This window comes from Limanda limanda, chromosome 9 (genome assembly GCF_963576545.1).
Source record: "Limanda limanda chromosome 9, fLimLim1.1, whole genome shotgun sequence".
In the NCBI taxonomy this organism is placed as follows: Eukaryota; Metazoa; Chordata; class Actinopteri; order Pleuronectiformes; family Pleuronectidae; genus Limanda; species Limanda limanda.
The window spans coordinates 1,233,163-1,252,707 of record NC_083644.1 but is presented as its reverse complement, the minus strand read 5'-3'; the positions used below and the strand labels follow the sequence as shown (position 1 = coordinate 1,252,707).

The 19,545-nt window shown below is 41.6% G+C and overlaps 2 protein-coding genes across 2 annotated transcripts; both read left to right on the top strand.

Annotated features, from left to right (window-relative positions):
- Positions 1-228: 228 nt before the first annotated feature.
- Positions 229-1,782, top strand: LOC133010485 (lysophospholipid acyltransferase 5-like). Its single transcript, XM_061078073.1, has one exon. The coding sequence runs from the start codon at positions 232-234 to the stop codon at positions 1,600-1,602; it is 1,371 nt and encodes a 456-aa protein (XP_060934056.1). The 5' UTR covers positions 229-231; the 3' UTR covers positions 1,603-1,782.
- Positions 1,783-16,688: 14,906 nt separating this feature from the next.
- Positions 16,689-17,026, top strand: LOC133011083 (ER membrane protein complex subunit 6-like). The gene has a single exon (XM_061078775.1). The coding sequence runs from the start codon at positions 16,694-16,696 to the stop codon at positions 17,024-17,026; it is 333 nt and encodes a 110-aa protein (XP_060934758.1). The 5' UTR covers positions 16,689-16,693.
- The last annotated feature ends 2,519 nt before the right edge of the window (positions 17,027-19,545 follow it).

Sequence of the window (19,545 nt, the reverse complement as noted above, 5' to 3'; positions counted from 1 at the left end):
CTTTGTAAACATCTAAGGTAAAAAGTTTATGGTGCAAGTGCAGCCATTAACCTTTGTTTTGTCTGTTCCCTGCAGCCTGTGTGTAAAGATGAAAGACAGTTTCCTGTCTTTCATCAGACACATGTGTCTCTCCTTTGATCTGCTCGCCAGCGACACCCTCACCCACCGGCCGTACTCCATCAGTCAGATCAAACACATGGGCTGGAGGAGACGTTTCCGCCCACAAGAAAGATGGCGGCTCCCTTGATGGAGAAGCTGGCGGACTCCCTAGGTTCCCCGGAGCCAGCGGTTCGACTCATTTTATCTATTTTAATCGTGTATCCCTGTGCCCTGGTCTACCGGCGGTTCTTGTTCTACCAGTCTTCCACAGTTATTCATTTATTCAACACGCTCTCTGGACTGGCTCTAGCAGCTTTCAACTTCGGCGCTCAGATCTATCACTCCGCAGTATGCATCCTTGTCCAATTCCTGATGCTGAGGCTTATGGGAAGAACAGTAACAGCTGTCCTGAGCAGCTTTACCTTTCAAATGGTCTACCTGCTTGCAGGTTATTACTACACAGCAACAGAGGAGTATGACATCAAGTGGACTATGCCTCATTGTGTCCTCATGCTGAAGCTCGTCGGGTTGTCATTTGATTACTATGACGGCGGAAAGGAACCATCCCAGCTGAGTGCAGATCAGAAGAAAGCCGCCCTGCCGGCTGTGCCCTCGCTGCTCGAGGTGTGCGGCTTTTCCTACTTCTATGGAGGCTTCCTGGTGGGGCCCCAGTTCACGCTGCGGAGCTACCAGAGGCTGGTGGCGGGGGAGCTCACCGACTGCCCCGGAAAGCCCCCCAACAGCGTTATTCCGGCTATGAAGAGGTTTGGTCTGGGTTTTGTCTGCTTGGTGATATATACAATATTTAGTCCCTATTACGCAGAGAGCTACTTTCTAACGGACGAATATGAGGCTCAGCCGTTCTGGTATCGCTGCGTGTTTCTCCTGATCTGGGCTAAAGTCATCTTGTACAAATACGTCAGTTGCTGGCTCATAGCGGAGGGTATATGTATCCTCTCTGGCCTCGGCTACAATGGTGTTGTGGAGGGCCAGCACCGGTGGGACGCCTGTGCCAACATGAAGGTGTGGATCTTTGAAACCACACCGCTTTTCGGAGGAACCATCTCCTCCTTCAACATCAACACGAACGCGTGGGCTGCCAGACATGTCTTCAAGCGGTTAAAGTTCCTGGGAAATAAGACTCTGTCTCATGTGGCCACACTCGTGTTTCTGACGATTTGGCACGGCCTTCACTCCGGATACATCTTGTGCTTCTCCATGGAATTCTTCATCATCACTGTAGAGAGACAGGCCCTGGCTCTGGTGAGGGACAGTCCCCTGCTGACGAAGCTGGCCAACAGCGCGCTCTACCCTCTCATCTATGTAGTCCAGCAGTTTTTACACTGGCTCTTCATGGGCTACCCCCTAGTGCCATTCTGCCTCTTCACCTATGACAAATGGCTCAAGGTGTATTCGTCCATCTATTTCTGTGGTCATGTATTCTTCCTTGTAGCCTATTTACTCATGCCATACCTCCGCAAGGCACTGGTGCCTAGGAAATAACGGAGCGAGAAGAAGGAGGAATAAAACTCGGTACTAAGACTTGGCATGGTCCGTCTGAGGCTAAATATCCACTGAAGGGAACTGTGACTTTTCAAGGAGAAGAACGGAAAATATTTTAAGGCCTTTAGTAATATATATGTCCATGTAAAAATAAATTTCTATATATTTTTGTGTTTTAAATGGGAAGGGTGTTTTTATAAACATTCAAAGAAATGTTTACAGGAAATTACCATCGTGGGGTAATTGTGAGCCAAAAAGGGGTGATTTCCTGTTTGTTTATTGTTCTCTCTTGTTGTTCATTTTAAGACATGTGGGACTTGTAGAACCTACATGCACTCACCAGTCACGGGTTCAGAGTCCGTCACTGACTCCGCTGTGTTTTATGTTTCATTTCCCTGTCTTTCGTCTAGCACCTGCATTTAGCATGGATCTGTATCGTTCTCCTGCCTTTCCTCATGTGATGTTGTGGTTGTTTTTCTTGCCATACATCTTCCTCACCCTCACTTCCGACTATGCCTCTCCTCTCGTGTCTCCGCCTCGATTTCACTCAGGCCCTCAGCTCTGAGATGCACAGTTGTTAATCATTTCTTAAAAAGACTTACTCACTGCCCAAACATTGAGTCACTACAGTTTAATATTCAGACAGAATTGTCTCATTTCTAACTGGAAGCAAAATGAAAAGAAAAAAAAAATATTGGGGGGAAGGGGAAATAAAAACGACGTTTATATTTGAAAAAAAAAACAAAAACACATGGGCTACCAGATCTGTGTCGCTGTCAAGTGTACGTTTTGTTTATGTCCTCATTTTGATTTTAGAATGTAAAGACTTCAGGAGAACAAGAGACAGAGATCAAAAGAAATCAATTTAAAGGACAACGACGGGCACTGTCCTCGCCAGTCGTAGAGGTAGGCATACGAGTTGTGTAATCTAGGTTACAGTGGTGTATTAACGCACCCTACTATCTGACTGTTAGTTTGTTGACTACACATCAAGTGCAATAGATTCCTCATTGTATTATTATTTTACTTACAGGTGGCTGGGAGGGTAATGCCTCGTTTCGGCTGATCTTTAATTCTCAAGGAGCGGTAGAGATCGGCCGGCACATGGTGCAGGTGGCAGCTGAGTGTACGATGACAAACCAACTGTAACAGCATCATAAACGTCTGCGGTATTTTCTCTTGTTGTTTCTTCACTTGTGCTGTATGTAAATAAAGCTTTGACTCAACATAAACCTTGTTCATGTTTTTTCCCTGTATAGTATGTTTAACATATAAAATCAAGCATCACATGAATGAATGTATAATCTTCATTAACTGCAAAGCTTTTGGTAAAAGCGATAGCAGGGGTATGTTTCAGCCCGTTACTGTCGATGGTGTCGAGGAACCCGAAGTAGTACTGTAGTAATAACAACATTCACACATTTTTGTACACTCAATTTGTGATGAAATATTATATTTGATCGTACATCTTGGGGGGGATTCCCTGAACAAATTGTTCTATCCTGTGTTCTCATGTCCATTTCTGTCCTCAGCTTGTTGATGACCTATGCAAGTGTCCAGCTAACTTTGTCCGACACGCGTGGGATGCATGGGGTTTTCAAAAGCACCAAGAGGGGCACGCTGTATGCCACGGAAAACAGGGTGAGAGAGCCAGATGTCTTATTCTGTGTCTAATCAGGTTCAGCACAAACAAAATGACTCGAGCTAGGTTTGTAAGAGCTTTACAAACATGGCAAAGGAAAAACAATGGCTAGAGAGAAAGTGAAGACAGTGCGGGGGGAGGAGATGCAATAAAAGACCCATAAAATACAAGTTAATGAGAGGGATTAGATTCACAATTGTCCTTAATGGTATTGGATACTATTCCGTAGCAACAGAAAGCTTGGTCGTCCTAAGTTTTGAGACGAGAAGGGGGGAACTCGCGTAACTCGCATCCCATAAACAGGCACTAACTGCCAGGAATTAGGCGAGTTCCCAGAGCTTTCAGTCTAGTGTCCCCCCAGGAAAGTCGACAAATACCAAAAGTTTTGAAGTCGTCATGGAAATTTGTTGTATTCATATTTTCATGTCATTCATTTACAAGTTTTAAATTCATATTCTTTATAAATAAACACACTCCGTCATTACTTGGCCTGAAAGTTTAAAAAGCACATCCAAACTATTCCGTCTGTCAGACATGAGCCTTATTATAGTAGGTTACATATACATTTATCTAAAATGAAAAATAAAGCTTCAACTTTTAGTTATCTGTGTTTGTCACCATCCGCTGTTTGTTCTGCAATTAATTCACCTCGTATACGTGAAACGTGTGGGACGGGGACTTGCAGGAACAATTTCTCTACACAAGAGCTCCCTACTACTACGACTGCAGAGGACATTTTCAGCTACGTGGACTTGTATTTGAGTTCAGTGGGACTAAGCTGGGACATGTGCGTCGGTATCACAACTGATGGCACTGCCTGCACGACAGGAAAAAACTCGGGGGTTGTGAGGTGAATAGTTGAGAAAGTGCAGAGTGCAAGTTTGAACTATTGTTTTTTGCATGATATTAAATCAAAAACACAATAACTAAGAAAATAAAATCAAAAACTCAAAACATGTGACTGTTGCGTGCCTCCTCCCGACATTTCGACCCTCTTGGGTCTTCCTCAGGTCTTTTTAGGAACGTGAAAAAGCTAAATATTTCTATCTGAGCTGTGAGGTCCTTCCACTACCACGTTCAGAGCAAGAGTGAGTGAGGAGACTGAGGGCTCCTCTATTTATAGGCTGCCTCTCACAGACTCCTCCCCCTTGTCTATTCCACATGGGAATAAAAACAAACTTATTTATATATATATATATATATATATATATTATCATTCACACCACCGTGTATCAATGAATATATTATATTTATTGGATTTAAGTGATATATTTATTTATATTCTATTTGACCTGTGACTTTAAACGAATTTTGTATCGATAAACCGGATTGTTTTTAACTCACATATCAAATAACATGTTATTAATTTGAGTTGTCGACATCCATGTTTTGTTTTGAAATAAATCACGTTGTTATTACTACTTCGTGACGTCTACGAATTGTCTTTTTTTGTATAACTGAACTGTGACTTGTGATTTTAAGCGAATTTCGTATAGATAAATTGTGATTGCTTTAATTTAAATATAAAATTACATGTTATTTATTTCCTTAGTGTTTATTTGAGTTGTCAACATCCATGCATTCTTTTTGTGATCCATCATGGTGTTATTACTACTACGTCTTTGTGATTTGTAAGTTTATTTCTTGTTTTTGAGTAAATCAATATATATATATATATATATATGTGTATTTATTATTTTTGATTAGTATAATTTGGAGAATATGTTAGGCTTAGGCAAAGGTCCATCGTGGGCTTAGGCAATAGTAGAGACGTAGGTGCATCCTCTTTGAGTTCTACCAAGGCTCCACCTTATTTAAACAGGTGAAGCACGCCAGAAGGTTACAGGTTACATCCAACACCGCGGCCTCACCCATGTTTTAAGGTAGTAGGTAAAATAAAAGGATCTGGGCCCATATTTATCAAATAAACATTTATTGGTGGATGCATCATACAAGCATCCACCTGCTCGGAAATCCTGACATCTTAGTGTAGCAAAGACAGCTTAACCCAAAATACTAGCTCCCACTTTCCACTCTGGCAGGCTTTGTCCACAAGCCATTGTGTGGTTAACCAAGAGCACTTGTGTCGGCTCTTATTTTAAGATGAGAGGAAGCAGAGAAGCAGCTTAAAACCTGGGACTTGACAGCAGGGTATTGCAAAACCGCTCTTGGACATGTATACTGTGCAATACTTGGACGAATACACATACATAGTAAGATTTAATCCTTTGAGTTATTTGTGAGCTCTGACTGTCTCAAATTATTTGGAGCAGCAGCAGCAGTTAAACCTGATAATCTTCTTAATCAAGTCTCGTTCTGTCTTTCCCTCTGTGCTACTGAATCTGGTTTGCTGAACCTTTTCTCTCAATCTCCGGACAGACTAATGAAGACCGTAAGCACTTGGCCATGATGGAGAGGATCCTAGGACCAGTGCCTGATTTGATGGTTGCTAACACGAGGTGAGAAAACATACACTATAATTTACCTCTTAAACGCTGCTCATACTGACGTCCTTACCCTCTCAGGATTGACTATTTCCTCAATGGTCACCTCAAGTGGAACAAAGGGTCGTTAGCTGGGAAGGCCCTCAGTCAGAAGTTCAAACCTCTTGAGGTAAGACGAGTTGAAAATGAATAAACAGAATTACAAGCGGGGTCCTGAAGTGACAAACGTGCGTTGTACTGACAGAAGAAAAGTGTCTTTGTTATGTGCGATTGTTCTTCTCTTGAAATTCACTCAATATTCCGCCCACCACCTCTTTTTTCTGTCTTTTGTGTTCCTCTCTGTCCTCTCATCAGTTCTATATGCAGTCGCAGGCAAGGATGGTGCGTCAGTTGTTTGACGTCATCAAGAAAATGTTGCGGTACGACCCGGCAAAGAGGCTGACGCTGGCCGACGCCCTGGAGGACCCCTTCTTCAAAGAAGAGTGGCAGAAGGCAGCGAAAGTGAAGAGAGAGGCACTACAGAGGCAACGGAGAGCAAGAAAGAGGTTGAAGGAAGCGAGAACAAGGGATAGAGAAAGAAAAGGGCGGATGAGTACGAGGGGGAGGGGGGGAGGGAGAAGGGCCTAAAACCACAGTGGCAGTTTATGTTTATTAAGTATTATGTTATTATGTCAACGTTTAATGGTGGTTAACCACCATGTGTTGTCTGCAGTCATGTAAGTCATGTTGGTTGTTGTTTTCAAGACATTTAATCAAATTAAAAGATTTTAAAAAGGGTTTTAAAGTTTAATCCTTCATAGAGAGATTTAATAAAGATTAAATTTAATAAAGTAGGTTAGGGAAATAAATAAATACTGTTTTGTTTTCATTGACATGATTTCTATGCAAGCAGAAGTTTTCCCAAATAGGATTCTCCAGCGGTGAAACAGAGACTGGATTGTACTGAAGGACGTCAGGAGGAAAGACTGGAAGAGGACGTCGATGGAACGAGTGCAAGCCAAGTGCCTCTCAACACAGATGACAGGAAGGTCGAAGAGGTCAACCTGGAGACATGTGTAAGTTTTGTTTATATCCTCATTTTGATTTTATAACGTAAAGACTTAAGGAGAATAAAAATCCAACAAATAGAACTGTTAACATATTGCTGCGCAGTTTAAATAACCAACAGAGCGTTTTTAAGTCTCATGTAATGAAACTTTAACGTCTCAAAAACAAACACGCCGTCCTTCAGTGACGTCTTATTATAGTAGGTTACATATACATTTATCTAAAATGAAAAATAAAGCTTCAACTTTTAGTTATCTGTGTTTGTCACCATCCGCTGTTTGTTCTGCAATTAATTCACCTCGTATACGTGAAACGTGTGGGACGGGGACTTGCAGGAACAATTTCTCTACACAAGAGCTCCCTACTACTACGACTGCAGAGGACATGTTCAGCTCCGTGGACTTGTATTTGAGTTCAGTGGGACTAAGCTGGGACATGTGCGTCGGTATCACAACTGATGGCACTGCCTGCACGACAGGAAAAAACTCGGGGGTTGTGAGGTGAATAGTTGAGAAAGCGCAGAGTGCAAGTTGGAACTATTGTTTTTTGCATTATATTAAATCAAAAACACAATAACTAAGAAAATAAAATCAAAAACTTAAAACATGTGACTGTTGCGTGCCTCCTCCCGACATTTCGACCCTCTTGGGTCTTCCTCAGGTCTTTTTAGGAACGTGAAAAAGCTAAATATTTCTATCTGAGCTGCGAGGTCCTTCCACTACCACGTTCAGAGCAAGAGTGAGTGAGGAGACTGAGGGCTCCTCTATTTATAGGCTGCCTCTCACAGACTCCTCCCCCTTGTCTATTCCACATGGGAATAAAAACAAACTTATTTATATATATATATATATATATATATATATATATATATATATATTATCATTCACACCACCGTGTATCAATGAATATATTATATTTATTGGATTTAAGTGATATATTTATTTATATTCTATTTGACCTGTGACTTTAAACGAATTTTGTATCGATAAACCGGATTGTTTTTAACTCACATATCAAATAACATGTTATTAATTTGAGTTGTCGACATCCATGTATTGTTTTGAAATAAATCACGTTGTTATTACTACTTCGTGACGTCTACGAATTGTCTTTTTTTGTATAACTGAACTGTGACTTGTGATTTTAAGCGAATTTCGTGTAGATAAATTGTGATTGCTTTAATTTAAATATAAAATTACATGTTATTTATTTCCTTAGTGTTTATTTGAGTTGTCAACATCCATGCATTCTTTTTGTGATCCATCATGGTGTTATTACTACTACGTCTTTGTGATTTGTAAGTTTATTTCTTGTTTTTGAGTAAATCAATATATATATATATATATATATATATATATATATATGTGTGTATTTATTATTTTTGATGAGTATAATTTGGAGAATATGTTAGGCTTAGGCAAAGGTCCATAGTGGGCTTAGGCAATAGTAGAGACGTAGGTGCATCCTCTTTGAGTTCTACCAAGGCTCCACCTTATTTAAACAGGTGAAGACTGCCAGAAGGTTACAGGTTACATCCAACACCGCGGCCTCACCCATGTTTTAAGGTAGTAGGTAAAATAAAAGGATCTGGGCCCATATTTATCAAATAAACATTTATTGGTGGATGCATCATACAAGCATCCACCTGCTCGGAAATCCTGACATCTTAGTGTAGCAAAGACAGCTTAACCCAAAATACTAGCTCCCACTTTCCACTCTGGCAGGCTTTGTCCACAAGCCATTGTGTGGTTAACCAAGAGCACTTGTGTCGGCTCTTATTTTAAGATGAGAGGAAGCAGAGAAACAGCTTAAAATCTGGGACTTGACAGCAGGGTATTGCAAAACCGCTCTTGGACATGTATACTGTGCAATACTTGGACGAATACACATACATAGTAAGATTTAATCCTTTGAGTTATTTGTGAGCTCTGACTGTCTCAAATTATTTGGAGCAGCAGCAGCAGTTAAACCTGATAATCTTCTTAATCAAGTCTCGTTCTGTCTTTCCCTCTGTGCTACTGAATCTGGTTTGCTGAACCTTTTCTCTCAATCTCCGGACAGACTAATGAAGACCGTAAGCACTTGGCCATGATGGAGAGGGTCCTAGGACCAGTGCCTGATTTGATGGTTGCTAACACGAGGTGAGAAAAGATACACTATAATTTACCTCTTAAATCAACACAAACACACGCACAATAGAACGCTGCTCATACTGACGTCCTTACCCTCTCAGGAAGAAGTATTTCCTCAATGGTCACCTCAAGTGGAACAAAGGGTCGTTAGCTGGGAAGGCCCTCAGTCAGAAGTTCAAACCTCTTGAGGTAAGACGAGTTGAAAATGAATAAAAAGAATTACAAGCGGGGTCCTGAAGTGACAAACGTGCGTTGTACTGACAGAAGAAAATTGTCTTTGTTATGTGCGATTGTTCTTCTCTTGAAATTCACTCAATATTCCACCCTCCACCTCTTTTTTCTCTCTTTTGTGTTCCTCTCTGTCCTCTCATCAGTTCTATATGCAGTCGCAGGCAAGGGAGGTGCGTCAGTTGTTTGACGTCATCAAGAGAATGTTGCGGTACGACCCGGCAAAGAGGCTGACGCTGGCCGACGCCCTGGAGGACCCCTTCTTCAAAGAAGAGTGGCAGAAGGCAGCGAAAGTGAAGAGAGAGGCACTACAGAGGCAACGGAGAGCAAGAAAGAGGTTGAAGGAAGCGAGAACAAGGGATAGAGAAAGAAAAGGGCGGATGAGTACGAGGGGGAGGGGGGGAGGGAGGAAAGGGCCTAAAACCACAGTGGCAGTTTATGTTTATTAAGTGTGTTATTATGTCAACGTTTAATGGTGGTTAACCACCATGTGTTGTCTGCAGTCATGTAAGTCATGTCTGTTGTTGTTTTCAAGACATTTAATCAAATTAAAAGATTTTAAAAAGGGTTTTAAAGTTTAATCCTTCATAGAGAGATTTAATAAAGATTAAATTTAATAAAGTAGGTTAGGGAAATAAATAAATACTGTTTTGTTTTCATTGACATGATTTCTATGCAAGCAGAAGTTTTCCCAAATAGGATTCTCCAGCGGTGAAACAGAGACTGGATTGTACTGAAGGACGTCAGGAGGAAAGACTGGAAGAGGACGTCGATGGAACGAGTGCAAGCCAAGTGCCTCTCAACACAGATGACAGGAAGGTCGAAGAGGTCAACCTGGAGACATGTGTAAGTTTTGTTTATATCCTCATTTTGATTTTATAACGTAAAGACTTAAGGAGAATAAAAATCCAACAAATAGAACTGTTAACATATTGCTGCGCAGTTTAAATAACCAACAGAGCGTTTTTAAGTCTCATGTAATGAAACTTTAACGTCTCAAAAACAAACACGCCGTCCTCCAGTGACGTCTTATTATAGTAGGTTACATATACATTTATCTAAAATGAAAAATAAAGCTTCAACTTTTAGTTATCTGTGTTTGTCACCATCCGCTGTTTGTTCTGCAATTAATTCACCTCGTATACGTGAAACGTGTGGGACGGGGACTTGCAGGAACAATTTCTCTACACAAGAGCTCCCTACTACTACGACTGCAGAGGACATGTTCAGCTACGTGGACTTGTATTTGAGTTCAGTGGGACTAAGCTGGGACATGTGCGTCGGTATCACAACTGATGGCACTGCCTGCACGACAGGAAAAAACTCGGGGGTTGTGAGGTGAATAGTTGAGAAAGCGCAGAGTGCAAGTTGGAACTATTGTTTTTTGCATAAAATTAAATCAAAAACACAATAACTAAAAAAAAAACCTGAAAATAAAATCAAAAACTCAAAACATGTGACTGTTGCGTGCCTCCTCCCGACATTTCGACCCTCTTGGGTCTTCCTCAGGTCTTTTTAGGAACGTGAAAAAGCTAAATATTTCTATCTGAGCTGTGAGGTCCTTCCACTACCACGTTCAGAGCAAGAGTGAGTGAGGAGACTGAGGGCTCCTCTATTTATAGGCTGCCTCTCACAGACTCCTCCCCCTTGTCTATTCCACATGGGAATACAAACAAACTTATTTATATTTATATATATATATATATATATATATATATATATATATATATTATCATTCACACCACCGTGTATCAATGAATATATTATATTTATTGGATTTAAGTGATATATTTATTTATATTCTATTCGACCTGTGACTTTAAACGAATTTTGTATCGATAAACCGGATTGTTTTTAACTCACATATCAAATAACATGTTATTAATTTGAGTTGTCGACATCCATTTATTGTTTTGAAAAAAATCACGTTGTTATTACTACTTCGTGACGTCTACGAATTGTCTTTTTTTTGTATAACTGAACTGTGACTTGTGATTTTAAGCGAATTTCGTGTAGATAAATTGTGATTGCTTTAATTTATATATAAAATGACATGTTATTTATTTCCTTAGTGTTTATTTGAGTTGTCAACATCCATGCATTCTTTTTGTGATCCATCATGGTGTTATTACTACTACGTCTTTGTGATTTGTAAGTTTATTTCTTGTTTTTGAGTAAATCAATATATATATATATGTGTATTTATTATTTTTGATTAGTATAATTTGGAGAATATGTTAGGCTTAGGCAAAGGTCCATAGTGGGCTTAGGCAATAGTAGAGACGTAGGTGCATCCTCTTTGAGTTCTACCAAGGCTCCACCTTATTTAAACAGGTGAAGACCACCAGAAGGTTACAGGTTACATCCAACACCGCGGCCTCACCCATGTTTTAAGGTAGTAGGTAAAATAAAAGGATCTGGGCCCATATTTATCAAATAAACATTTATTGGTGGATGCATCATACAAGCATCCACCTGCTCAGAAATCCTGACATCTTAGTGTAGCAAAGACAGCTTAACCCAAAATACTAGCTCCCACTTTCCACTCTGGCAGGCTTTGTCCACAAGCCATTGTGTGGTTAACCAAGAGCACTTGTGTCGGCTCTTATTTTAAGATGAGAGGAAGCAGAGAAACAGCTTCAAACCTGGGACTTGACAGCAGGGTATTGCAAAACCGCTCTTGGACATGTATACTGTGCAATACTTGGACGAATACACATACATAGTAAGATTTAATCCTTTGAGTTATTTGTGAGCTCTGACTGTCTCAAATTATTTGGAGCAGCAGCAGCAGTTAAACCTGATAATCTTCTTAATCAAGTCTCGTTCTGTCTTTCCCTCTGTGCTACTGAATCTGGTTTGCTGAACCTTTTCTCTCAATCTCCGGACAGACTAATGAAGACCGTAAGCACTTGGCCATGATGGAGAGGATCCTAGGACCAGTGCCTGATTTGATGGTTGCTAACACGAGGTGAGAAAACATACACTATAATTTACCTCTTAAATCAACACACACACACGCACAATAGAACGCTGCTCATACTGACGTCCTTACCCTCTCAGGAAGAAGTATTTCCTCAATGGTCACCTCAAGTGGGACAAAGGGTCGTTAGCTGGGAAGGCCCTCAGTCAGAAGTTCAAACCTCTTGAGGTAAGACGAGTTGAAAATGAATAAAAAGAATTACAAGCGGGGTCCTGAAGTGACAAACGTGCGTTGTACTGACAGAAGAAAAGTGTCTTTGTTATGTGCGATTGTTCTTCTCTTGAAATTCACTCAATATTCCACCCTCCACCTCTTTTTTCTCTCTTTTGTGTTCCTCTCTGTCCTCTCATCAGTTCTATATGCAGTCGCAGGCAAGGATGGTGCGTCAGTTGTTTGACGTCATCAAGAAAATGTTGCGGTACGACCCGGCAAAGAGGCTGACGCTGGCCGACGCCCTGGAGGACCCCTTCTTCAAAGAAGAGTGGCAGAAGGCAGCGAAAGTGAAGAGAGAGGCACTACAGAGGCAACGGAGAGCAAGAAAGAGGTTGAAGGAAGCGAGAACAAGGGATAGAGAAGAAAAAAGGCGGATGAGTACGAGGGGGAGGAGGGGGAGGGAGGAAAGGGCCTAAAACCACAGTGGCAGTTTATGTTTATTAAGTATTATGTTATTATGTCAACGTTTAATGGTGGTTAACCACCATGTGTTGTCTGCAGTCATGTAAGTCATGTTGGTTGTTGTTTTCAAGACATTTTATCCTAAGAAAATACATTTAATCAAATTAAAAGATTTTAAAAAGGAGTTTAAAGTTTAATCATTCATAGAGAGATTTAATAAAGATTAAATTTAATAAAGTAAGTTAGGGAAATAAATAAATACTGTTTTGTTTTCATTGACATGATTTCTATGCAAGCAGAAGTTTTCCTAAACAGGATTCTCCAGCGGTGAAACAGAGACTGTTCGGAGAACTTATCCATGATGGGAGAGTCTAAAAGGATGTCCACTGGTAATTGTACCCAATTTTGTAAGACAGCTTTAAGGAAGCTGGTGAGTATCGGGGTATCAACACAAGGCAACATCATGCCACATCCCGCCAGGGATGGGACAGTGGAGAGAGACGGAAGTAAAAAAAACTTGTCTGGTTACCACAGTGTCTTTGGGCTAGACATTTAACCCCAAGCTATTTCAGTTGCAAAGTGCTTTGTAAACATCTAAGATAAAAAGTTTGTTCATGGTGCAAGTGCAGCCATTAACCTTTGTTTTGTCTGTTCCCTGCAGCCTGTGTGTAAAGATGAACGACAGTTTCCTTTACAACACACACATGTGTCTCTCCTTTGAGCTGCTCGCCAGCGACACCCTAACCGACCTGCGGTACTCCATCAGTCAGATCCAACACATGGGCTACCAGATCTGTGTCGCTGTCAAGTGTACGTTTTGTTTATGTCCTCATTTTGATTTTAGAATGTAAAGACTTAAGGAGAATAAAAATCCAACAAATAGAACTGATAACATATTGCTGAGCAGTTTAAATAACCAACAGAGCGTTTTTAAGGCTCATGTAATGAAACTTTAACGTCTCAAAAACAAACACGCCGTCCTTCAGTGACGTCTTTTCATCATTTGACTGCAGGGGAAGTGACTTAAACTTTGTGTTTAATTGCGTCTTACAGGTCAAGAGCCCGTGTTGCCCTTAAAATTATCAAAAATAAGAAGGGATACAAGAAAGCAAAGTCTAAGTCTTTTTATGTTTGTTTTCCATTGTTTTCACTGTTTCAAGGAGGAGCGGTACCTGTTGGAGAGCCAGCCCGTTGGCCTCTGTGTCATCATAAACAATGAGCACTTCATGGATGGCACAATGAGAAGAGGAACCGATAAAGATGCTGGTATGTTACATAACAGACGGCTGCACTGTTTCACATCATTCTCTCGTTTGTTTGTGTTTGAAGGTTAACTTAGTTTTGTTTTTTTGTATCCCTGTCCTGCAGAATGTTTGGCAGAGGTGTTCACTTGGCTACGCTTCAGAGTGCTGATGTGCAAAGACCAAACCAAGGACCAGATGGAGCGAGCGCTGAGGCACTTTGCCTCTCTGAGCGACCCCTCCAGGCTGCAGGAGTTCAACGTCAAGGAGTGGATCTGCAGCGGGTTTACTGAACTGAAGACTCCTCTGAAGCATGGAGATGCCTTCATCTGCTGCATTTTGAGCCACGGCTTAAAGGGCGAAGTCTTCGGGACGGATTGGAAGTCCCTCACCATTAAACAAATAACTAAAACGTTCAAGTCGAGCGACCAGTCGGCCCTCACAGGCAAACCCAAAGTGTTCCTGATCCAGGCCTGCCAGGGACCGCACAGACACCGTGGAGTGTTGCTTGCAGACCTGGAGGCTGATGATTCATCCCTACAATGCATTCCTGAAGAGGCCGATGTTCTGGTTGCTTTCGCTACTGTTGAGGACCATGTATCATATAGATCAACAACCAAAGGGAGCTGGTTCATCCAATCAGTGTGTCAGAAGCTAAAGGAGGGTTGTTGCTGGTAAATACATAACTCTAAATGAAATATGTAGTTTGACCATAACCATTAATATGAACCATGTGTGCTGTGCACTATTTGATCGTAATCTGTGCCATGGTGGTTATAGTAACGTTTTTGTACATTGTATTTATTCAAGGAATGATGATTTCATCACCATCCTCAAACGTGTGAATAAGGACGTAAGCCAGAAAGAAGGCTCTGGACAAAGTGGAGCAGCAAAGCAGATGCCTGAAGTCAGGTTCACCCTGAGGAAATCACTTCTGTTGTCACCGCTTGGAGCTTCATCTCTGTTGTCTTAAATGTGCTCAATAATGTGTATCTTTCTGAATTATCTCTCAATCACATAAGTACCTGTTTTTTTGCTTTAATAGAAAGTAGTTAAGGTTACATTTGTGTGTAAATTTAGTTTTAGAGCGCTTTACATTTGCCCCTTTGTCTTAGAGCAATGCATTACATAGATTTACCTCCACGTGTGTCCAGTCTGCCAGATTTGAGTAGGCAGCCGTTTGAAAAGGGGATGGGCGCTAGCATGGATACGCCTGTCTACACTGTTGCATTTTGTTTTTCTGCGCAAGTCCACACGTCTAATGCTCCTGTTCTTTCTTTCCCTGCTCTCCCCCCCCTCTTCCTTTTCTCTCTGTGTGGTGTTGCAGATAAGGTTGTCCGAACCTTAGGACAAGGCACCTTTGGCAAGGTGTTGGAATGCGAAGACCAAACGAGGTGTGTATATGTGTTTGTGGGTCAGTTAAAGGTGGGATCAACAGTTGTCAAGTCCCTGAGGTCCTACTTCTGTGAACTCCAGTAGGGAATATTTACTCACTGGGCTGTGTGTGCTTGTCAAGGGTTAGACTTGAGCAACATGACTGGAATAGTAATATATACGTATCCATGTTTACTATTGTTTACAGGATAATATCTTTTCACCAATGGGAGGTAGTTACTCCTTTATTTTGCTGCCCAACTATTCGCTCTTTTGTGTCAAACGTGGAGGCAAACAAATCATTTCACTGTGGTGTGTGAAATCCAGGCTCTTTCCTATGAACGGCACCTTCTTCTTTCAGTGCAAACGTCATGTAACTTTGTGTTTAATTGCCTCTTACAGGAGAGGAGCCCGTGTTGCCCTTAAAGTCATAAAAAATAAGAAGGGATACAATAAAGACGCTCTTCTGGAGATCAAAGTTGGACCCTGATGACACATCGTGAGTTTCAACAGTACATTGTTGCTGCAAATGAAGGATCTTTACAAGTATCTAATACTGCTGGAACCGACATTATTTCACTTATTGGAACTGGGTGATCAAACTGATATAAAAAGACTTCTCTCTTGCTCCTAGAAACGTTTGAGAGTTAACAAGAAATCAGCCCCTTTTAAAAAATCTTAAATTTAGCTGTTGTACCAGTTTATTGCTGTTTGGTAGAAATGATCCACTTCATCACTGCCAGACCTCTTGTGTTGCTGCAGGGCTCTGTGGCTCAGGTGGTAGAACGGGTTGTACACTAATGGCAGGTGTGCTGGTTCAGTGCCTTGCTCCTCCTCCTGTCTGGTTACCACAGTGTCTTTGGGCAAGACATTCAACCCCAAGCTATTTCAGTTGCAAAGTGCTTTGTAAACATCTAAGGTAAAAAGTTCATGGTGCAAGTGCAGCCATTAACCTTTGTTTTGTCTGTTCCCTGCAGCCTGTGTGTAAAGATGAACGACAGTTTCCTTTATTACAGACACGCGTGTCTCTCCTTTGATGTGCTCGCCAGCGACACCCTCACCCACCGGCCGTACTCCATCAGTCAGATCCAACACATGGGCTACCAGATCTGTGTCGCTGTCAAGTGTACGTTTTGTTTATGTCCTCATTTTGATTTTAGAATGTAAAGACTTAAGGAGAACAAGAGACAGAGATCAAAAGAAATCAATTTAAAGGACAATAACGGGCACTGTCCTCGCCAGTCGTAGAGGTAGGCATACGAGTTGTGTAATCTAGGTTACAGTCCCACAATGCACCGCTGAGGAACATGTGATCCCGCTGCGAGGCGCCGAAGTTTCCCTGCGTTTATCCCCGCAGCCTCCATTGAACGCAGACTTGAGCCAACATGGCCGGAGTAGTAGCCAAGCGTGAGGGACCACAGTTCATCAGTGAAGTGGCCGTGAGGGGCAACGCCGCCGTGCTGGACTACTGCCGCACCTCTGTGTCTGCTCTGTCCGGAGCAACAGCTGGCATCCTGGGCCTCTCCGGACTGTACGGCTTCATTTTTTATTTCCTCTCCGCAATCCTCCTCTCTCTGCTGCTCATCCTGAAGGCCGGACGACGGTGGAACAAGTGTTTCAAATCGCGGCGGCTGCTCTTCACTGGCGACCTCGTCGGAGGTCTAATCACCTACGTCCTCTTCTGGACTTTCCTTTATGGAATGGTGCATGTGTACTGAAATGATCCCCCACAAATATCCCCTAAATGATTTCTATCTAATCCTATGTAAACCAGTCATAAATTGTCTGCCCTGCTGTTTGTAGATAAGCCATTAGTGCAGGTCTTTGGATTTTTCCAGTATGTACCATTAATATGGTCAATAACTACCAAATACAGAATACACAGTTCCCCTTTTCATCCTGCTCCACACTAACCTGTGACTGTGAATTTATTTAACCTGTAATTCTGCTCTGTGCACCAGAATAAGCCACAGTTATAACGTAAATTGTGCTGTAACATAGATTAAAATCCTAATTATATTAAATCATAACCACTTTAACAAGGTGTGGCATCACGTTTCATGTACAAGACTGCAGTAGTCCACTGCTCCGTGTACAGGTGTGTGCGGGTGTGCATGGCGACCGTCGCGGCCTGCAATAAACTGCCCGTTGACACGTGTTGTTCTGTATAAATGTTATCTATGTGTGTTACATGTCTGTTGTGAACCCGTGAACCCGCGGTGTTCCAATTTTGTGTCAATATGTTCTAGTATAAGTAGGCTATGCCTTCATGGAACAATTGTGTGTATATATGATGCTGGTTATGTTACCAGCCATATGTAGTTTTTTTGTATAAGCTGCTGAAGCTACGTAGAGGGCTTTACCTGGGACACCCCTGTAGATAATGTAATATTGGAATGTTCCAATTGTACGGGGTGTGGCTAGGTCCATTTAAGCCGGGCTGTTCATTGAGTCAGAGAGGCCGGACATGAGAGGACGTGAGTCTGAGAGAGCTGCTATGAGAAAGACATGAGTCTGAGAACTCTCCCGAGAACTGTTTGCTTGGACAGTATATTGTTATTGTAATTATTTGTGTGGCCATCGTGCCTATTTATTTTCTTATTTCGAAGTGTTTGTTTTTGTTGCTCTTGTTTTATGTTATATTTACTTTGATAAACTCTGCCTTTTAAGCTTCATATTGGGGATAATAAAATTCCTGCTTACACCGACATCTCTAAAATACTCCTGAGAGTTATTTACACCGAGCTCAGCCGCTCTTATACATACCTACCTTTAACATTTGGTGGCAGTGGTGGGATCCAGTGGCCATGAGCGGCTCTCAGTGAGCAGAGATGGAGACCAGGCTGAGCTTTTGGACGGCCGGGAGGTGAGAGGCCCGCCGGACATTCTCCGTGAGAGCTGGGAGGGGGACGCTCCTCACCAGCCGTTAAACATCGGGAGCTATGTCCTAAGCAGTGTTAATTTCGTTGACGATAACGAAAAATATTCGTTAACGCCCCTTTTCCCATGACTAAGACGAGACGAAGACGTAACGAAATGGATCTTTGAAAATAAAAACTATGACGAAATCTATTTTAATTTTCGTTAACGAGACGAGATGAAACGAAAATGTTGGCAGTTGACTAAGTCGCAACAATTTTTAAAAACATAATCGTATCAGGCCGTCATGAAGTACCCGGAGCGGCGAGTGTGTGTGTCTGTGTGTGTGCACCGGTCCTGAGGCTCCGCCCCCTGCTGCAGCGCACTCGCTCAGAGAGACACAGTGAGATCAGAGCTCGTTCACATGAAGCAGGCCGGTCACTGACTGACCGGCTGCTTCTTAACTATGGAAACAGTGAAAACACAGAGTTCCTCTGGTCTCAGCTGCTCTGAGATCAGCGCCGCAGCTTCTGGATCAGAGCAGAAGCTGCAGTTGGTTTCTACCGAGCTTCAGTTTCCGCCTCCGGTCTGATCTGCTTTCACTTTTTTTTTTCACATTTCGCCAACTAAAATATATAGACTGCAGCTATATGTTTTTATTTATTTCAAAATAGGGTTCTTCTTATTTCATACATTTCCCACAAATATGGGGATGACTCTAATAACCCTACATAGTTCTGCGTTTAATTTATTTCAAAGTAGGCCGACACTTGCCTGTGTATTTTCTTCTCCTCTTCATAAGCATTTGGTGTTTCCCTTTGTTGTAACAGGTAAAATATATAAAATGTCAACAGTTTTCTTTATTGTTGTTCTATAATTTCATAAATGCAATAATCTACAGATTAGTATAGTATAACTTTATATAAAATTTTATCAGCTTTGTTATCAAATATGTTTTGCGGCTCCAGACAAGTTTTATTTGGGGGAGGAGGGGGCAAAATGTCTCTTTTGATAGTAAAGGTTGCCGACCCCTGCTATAGACCTGTAGGAGGGACATCTAATGGACAACCTAAGTACTGCAAGCTAGACTAGTACTCAGTTGTAGACACAACACAGGGGGTCCCTGGACCTGAGAAGGGAAGATAAGGAGTTTAATGTGGCTATTAAATGTGACTAAAACTAGACTAAAATGTAATTTGTTTTCGTCGACTAAAACTAGACTAAAACTAAGAAGGATAAAAATGACTAAAACTAGACTAAAACTAATATGTATTTTCGTCAAAAGACTAAGACTAAGACTAAATCAAAAATAGCTCCCAAAATTAAAACTGGTCCTAAGGATGCCGGAGAAACTGGAACAGCTGAGCTCCATGGCGCA

Coding starts and splice junctions, on each gene's coding strand:
- LOC133010485 (XM_061078073.1), top strand. CDS start 232: ATGGCGGCTCCCTTGATGGAGAAGCTGGCGGACTCCCTAGGTTCCCCG.
- LOC133011083 (XM_061078775.1), top strand. CDS start 16,694: ATGGCCGGAGTAGTAGCCAAGCGTGAGGGACCACAGTTCATCAGTGAA.